General features: G+C 37.2%; 1 protein-coding gene across 1 annotated transcript in view; it reads right to left on the reverse strand.

Annotated features, from left to right (window-relative positions):
• The window catches only part of stard3 (StAR related lipid transfer domain containing 3), a 10297-nt gene extending 6279 nt beyond the window's left edge, over nt 1-4018 (reverse strand). The window contains exons 1-9 of the mRNA XM_015374867.1: nt 3919-4018; nt 1835-2074; nt 1672-1749; nt 1440-1517; nt 1286-1339; nt 843-960; nt 660-761; nt 502-557; nt 325-417 (exon numbers count right to left, since the gene is read on the reverse strand). Of these exons, the coding sequence (XP_015230353.1) occupies nt 325-417; nt 502-557; nt 660-761; nt 843-960; nt 1286-1339; nt 1440-1517; nt 1672-1749; nt 1835-2047 (792 nt within the window). The 5' untranslated portion in view covers nt 2048-2074; nt 3919-4018. The remainder of the gene's footprint in view (nt 1-324; nt 418-501; nt 558-659; nt 762-842; nt 961-1285; nt 1340-1439; nt 1518-1671; nt 1750-1834; nt 2075-3918) is intronic.
• Nucleotides 4019-6187: the final 2169 nt, after the last annotated feature.

Below are 6187 nucleotides of genomic sequence, written 5' to 3' on the forward strand. Positions count from 1 at the left end.
GAAATGAATCACTGACAGAATAGCTGAGAGACAGGAAGTAAGTTTCTGTTTCATTTTCAAAAAGCTACCAAACTGGTTTGATCAAGCTTTACTACTGTACTAGATACCCATCATGCATGAGGTGACTAAAAACCTCTCATGACTTATCTGGATATTGTCAATTTTTTATGGTTTAAAAAAATAATAAATGGGAAAAAAAAAAATCAGACAAGTTTGCAGATTAAACCTTTAAATTTTTTTATAGGACAACAGCTTCTAAGGAACCTTGCACAGCCTTAATTGCTGATTGAAAACCTAAGTGTAGAACTGAATGGATGAGCTTACATTGTTTTTTTCAAATTTCCAGTTTTCCTCCTGGGTGAGGATCTGCTCCACCACAGACATGGCCTCTCGACCCTGTCTGACGTACTCCTTCTCCTGCAGCCAGATGCAGACATGGAGGCGTTAAATAAAAGACGACGCTCAATAAACCAAACAGCTAACAGCGGCTGATGCCGAAACCTGAAAAGTGACGGCTCTGCGCCCGAGACCCTCCTCATCCAAATCCTCGTCCGAGCCTGTGGGCAAAAGGTCGGCATGAAAAACACATCCCTTGCAGCACTTAGGATATAAACAAGCATACGGCTGAATATGAAAGGTAAACATATTCAGACACTTACCTGCGACAGATTCAGGTGGAGAGTAGAACTGTCCTTCTGAAATCGGACGGGGATAGATCATAGGAGCTCTTTCACAGGCTGCGTTCACTGCTGCTGCATAAGCTGAGGTCAGAACAGGAAATCAGTTAAAGGAAAATTAATACTTCTGCAGAGGCTTGCAGACATGTGGGATTTTTTTCTCACCTCGCTCTTCTTCGGCTTCCTGAGTGAGAACCTTAAAGTCAAGAAACCAGGTCTCTAACCACGCCACCACGAACGAGGCGATGGCTAAAACGTAGCCAAAGCCGTTCTTTGACAGGAGCTGTGCATAAACGGAAAGAAAGGGAGAGGTATACGGTTGCTTTTATCATGCACTTATAGGGTGGTTCCTATCCATGTAACTCATGATAAGAGGATTATAATGCTTCATAAATGTATTTGGGAAAAGGGCTTGGTTATCTAATGAGAGTTTAGATTATGTTTAACCGATGCATCCTGCTGTAACAAGCTAACTATGTGAACATAGACGGTTGATTTTTTTCTCTTTTATTGCAGAAAAGCAGAAGTGAAAAAGCTGAAGAGGTTTAAGCTAATGAACTCGTGCTGCATATAACCAGAAGAAAGGGCTGCATTAGGAAGGCACTCACTTCTGATAAGATGACCTTCACTACAAGGAAGACGCTGGTCACAAGAGTTGAAACCTGCAGGGAAAGAATCAAGCTCTTATTCCCGTCCAGCATAGAGAGGACTGAGATTTTACTTTAAATACATTTACTCTTCACTGCGTCTCAGCCTACTTACTGCGACAACCCACCAGTGTTTCAGCTTAAACGCTGCATAGCCAATTTGTAGACAGAGGAAGCGAAACAAGGCAAGAACCTGATGAGAACAAGAATAGAAGGGTAACCACACCATGTCACCAAGTGCTAAACCCTTCAGACATTTTCTCTATAGTACATTCTAATTCTTGCACACAAACATACACACAAAAAGTCCAGATCACAACATAAAACTAATCCCATTTGGCACTTACAGCTATGTCAAAGAAGGAAGACTTGAAGTTATATCTGACAACCTGATCTTCTAGATTATCCAAAATAGAACCAGTGACCTGAAGAACAGCAAGGGAGAGTCAGAATGGTTAGTGAGGATTTATAGTAAAAGAGCTTCAAGTTTGGTAATAAAAGAATATTCACATTTAGCTCTATAATCCAAAGAAGCACGATGAAAAGGAGGTCAAACGTCACAAAGAGACAGAAGGTGCGCCGGACATCAGAGACAGCTTTACGCTCGGCAGGTGGAACCAGGAGGTACGGGGAAGGGAGGGTCAGTGACGTGGAGTAGGAGGCATTCAGAGAGGCAATGGCAGGCAGGCTGCCCCCCATCTCCTCGTACTCTCCCCCCTGCATGGCTGCTGCCTGATTGGAAATCCTCCCCTGCAGAAAATGGAAAAAAGAAAAGAAAAGTTGAAGTCTCTCTCCTCATCCCATTTCCCAAACAGCATATCAACAGTGTCAGGTTTAGATACCAGGAGCTCCTGAATGCAACATTAACAGCAGCCATTTTAACGCAGCAGAATATAAGCAACAGAAGGCACCAGAGTTGACCAGTTTTAATTTTAAATAAATAAAAGTTAATGTAAATTAAGTAAATGCTGAAAGATAATCTGATTCATAATTATTCCAACACTTTTTTTCAGGACAACTGATAGAGTGAGGCTCAAGATGATTTATTTCACTTGTTGATGATTTACCTTTTTGGTTCTGCATTAAAACCACATAATACCGTAAAAATAATAGCTACTAAGTGTTCATAAAAAAGTCCAAAAAAGGAGGCATCTCTTATTATTTATATTATAACCAATAATCAAAGAAAATATGCCAAGCATCTTCTAACCCTCTCCTGATATTTCTGGCATTTCATCTTCTGCTCTCTTAATCCTTAAACACGGAATGTCTTTGGTCCCACTACAGATTGTCATATTCATATATTCAGTTGGGCCACCTTAAAACAAGTTTGCAGAAAGTTATTGATTAAATTAAAAGGTTGTTTCAAATTGTAATCTGGCAGGAGCTCAAAAGACCCAATTATATTAAGGCTAAATGTAAATACCAATAAAGTAAACTCAAAATAAAGAATCTCCTAAATTCTGTCTGACAGACGATGAGTATTTCACCAATATCATAATTGGCAGTAAATAAATAAATAATTTTCATGCCAGTTAGAAAACCAGGACACACGCTTTTACAAGTCTATTCCGATAACTTTCAAATAAGAAGTTAATGGTTCAAATATTCATTTAGAAACCACCTGATCATGGTTCCCACATGTTTGTCCTTTATTTTCACATTCAATGACTTCCTCTTCTGCAGCTTTTTTTTTGGTAAATGTCAGCCAAAGTAGGAATCTGCCATTAAAAGGATACCTGCACATTATTGGAATAATATTAAGATTAAAAGATTTGGTGATTTCAATAAGGGGGGGCGACAGACTACTGAGAAAATCTTTTTTGTTTGAGTTAAAAAGGGGCCACTTTTAACTGTAATGTATTACTTTGATCTCCAATTAGCCTCAGAAAATGAGTGAACTGGAGACCTACATTTGGACAGCAAGTTTTTCAGGGCGTATATAAGCTTGTGGTTTCAAAACTAAGGGGACAGGATGTTATTGAGTTGAACCATATTTTTTTAGAAGCAGTGATTCAGTGACAGCAGGTTAAGGAGAATAGTTTCAATATAACAGCTTGTTTGTCAGACCGATGGAATGACATTCAGGGCTGAACGCCTTCCTTTTCTATCTGCAACTGTTTATCTGAAACTTTTTCCAGACACCATTAGATCTAGGATTGATAATTAATCCTTAAACTACAGCAAACATTGCTTACGTCTCAAGAAAATCGTGTTATTTTGGTGCGAAATCCCATGACTGGAGGTCGTTACTTGAAAGCTAAAAACAAACAACCGTAACTGTTAGCAAGGTGGTAACCAGCGCAAACAATAAAACGGTAAATAGCAATGATATCTGGTTAGAACGCGAATAAATTAATTAAATACACTAAAATGAATGCATTTAACACATTAAAAGGCATTGTGGCTAACTATTTCCTCTGTTAGCTTAACTGAGCTTTTTTTGAAGTTTGACTAGGTAACCATTTCAAATTTAAAACTCTAATAATAAATATCCAGCAGGATTCTCTGACAAATACAAATATAATAGACATGGTTGACTCAGATATACCCCTTGAAAAGATTCGTAATATAATTTAAAGTAATAAACTCACTTGATTTAGCCCAACATCATCGGCTAGCGAGTCTTCCGGGGACCTTCCAAAGATGAAGTGTTGTGCCAAGATAGATCGCTACATTGCGCTCAAGAATGGGTGGTCACGTGACAAATATCGACCCGATTTATGGGACGGATTTCCGGTCCTCGCTGCGCTAGATCATAGGTTTGAATTTCATTTCTGCTACTTTTTGTCCATAGACATACAGTGACATTTACTTAAGCATATTTAGTTACGTTTACACAATTGTTTCATGTTAGCAGCGTAGGACATAAAACAATTGTGTTAAAGTAACTAAATATGATTAAGTAAATGCCAAAAACGGTTGCATTATTTTTTTTTCAGTGTACACATAAAAAAAAAAAAACTTAATTTAAACAATGTAAGTTCAAACAAGTAAAGCAATAGCAACATTACAAATCTGTGGAAGGCATAGTAGAGGCAGATTTTTAAAATGGATACAAAGCATTATTGATAAGGGAAGGAAAAAAAGGAATGGCTGATAATACTGAAATAATTATTAACATGGCAACAAGGGGATTCATGTTAGGATTGGGGAACATCGGTGGGCAAACCCATCAGTATTTCAGTCAGGTATTCGTATCATTCGATACATTTAAGAGATTTCAAATATAATTTGAATTTAGATAAAAATACTTTAAAGATTGGGGATGATCTCAACACTCTGTTTATGAATAAAGAATTTTGCTAAACACAAAATTAGATTACAACAGAGTTCTATTGTTTTGTTTTTCAATAATATTCCAAAAGTTAACATATCTCTAGAAATAGATTCAGGAAGTGCAATTTTTGATTTGATGCATGTTTCAATGCAATTCCAAAATGTTTTGGTTTGATTGCATTCATAGAAGACATGGCCAGTTGTTTCTATCACTTTCACAGAATGAGCATTGATTGTCATCAATAATAAAACGAATTCTTAGTAGTTCTTTTGAGGGGTAAATTGCATTTAAAACTTTTATGTGTGCTTCTTTAGCCTTTGGTTGTATGGGGAGTTCTAGATAACGAGTTCTCACTGTTTCAATTGATTTTTTTTCATATTTGCAAAGAATGGTATTTTAATTTATTTTCCCAGGGAACAAAGTTTCGTTTAGACAGTTCCTAATTACATGGTCATTGAATTTTTGGTCAGTGATTGATTTTCCATTAATACATTAATTGGGTAGTTCTGGGGTCATTGGATAATATGTTATTATATTTTTAATCTGATTAATAAATTGTTTTGGTAAGGCATTAAGTAGTCTTGTAAATTCAGCTTTTGGAGGGGAAATTTTTATATTTTGCACAAAATTGTTCATAATTTAACATGCAACCATTAGTATCCATTAAATGTATAATAGACCAAATACTTTTCTCCATCCACTCTCTGTAAAATAAGTATTTATTGCAGTGTAATATGAATCTATGATTCCATAATAGACATATATACATATAAGAGTAGATCCCACATAGACCGCTTTCACCTATGGGCAATGACGAGATTTGGTGGCGCCATCTTAGGGCGGTCAGCAGCTCTGCTAAGTGTAATGAGGTGAGCAGGCACGGATTCAGTTTTAATAAACTTTAACTCGCTAATAATTTAAATTATTTTAGACAGACAGACAGACAGACAGACAGACAGACAGACAGACAGACAGACAGACAGACAGACAGACAGACAGATAGATAGATAGATAGATAGATAGATAGATAGATAGATAGATAGATAGATAGATAGATAGATAGATAGATAGATAGATAGACCTGCTCAAACCAGCAGGTTAGGGTAGCAGATCGACCTCCCAAAGATGGCGCCCATAATTTCTGCGCTGTGACACTCAGTGAGGGATCTACTCTTATATGTACACTGAGGGAAATAAGTATTTGAACACCCTGCTATTTTGCAAGTTCTGAAATTGTCATCGTAGGTGCATGTCCACTGGAAAAAAAAAACTCACAATGTAAGATTTTTATTATTTTATTATTTGAATTTATTATTGCTATTTATTTGTATGGTGCAGCTGCAAATAAGTATTTAAACACCTGAGATAATATTTGGTACAGTAGGCTTTGTTTACAATTAAAGAGGCCAGCCAGCCTCTACACACTGTCTTCACTACACTACTCAGAGGAGCCTGAACAGTGGAGATGGCTCCGCCCCAAATGTAGGACCAACAAACTATTGAACTCCTTTGTTCCTCAAGCCATCAAGCTGTACAACTCCTCACTTGGGAGAAGGAGGAGGCGATAGGAAAAGGAATAAGGG

Source organism: Cyprinodon variegatus, unplaced genomic scaffold, assembly GCF_000732505.1.
Source record: "Cyprinodon variegatus isolate N-32 unplaced genomic scaffold, C_variegatus-1.0 Scaffold109, whole genome shotgun sequence".
NCBI classification, from domain to species: Eukaryota; Metazoa; Chordata; class Actinopteri; order Cyprinodontiformes; family Cyprinodontidae; genus Cyprinodon; species Cyprinodon variegatus.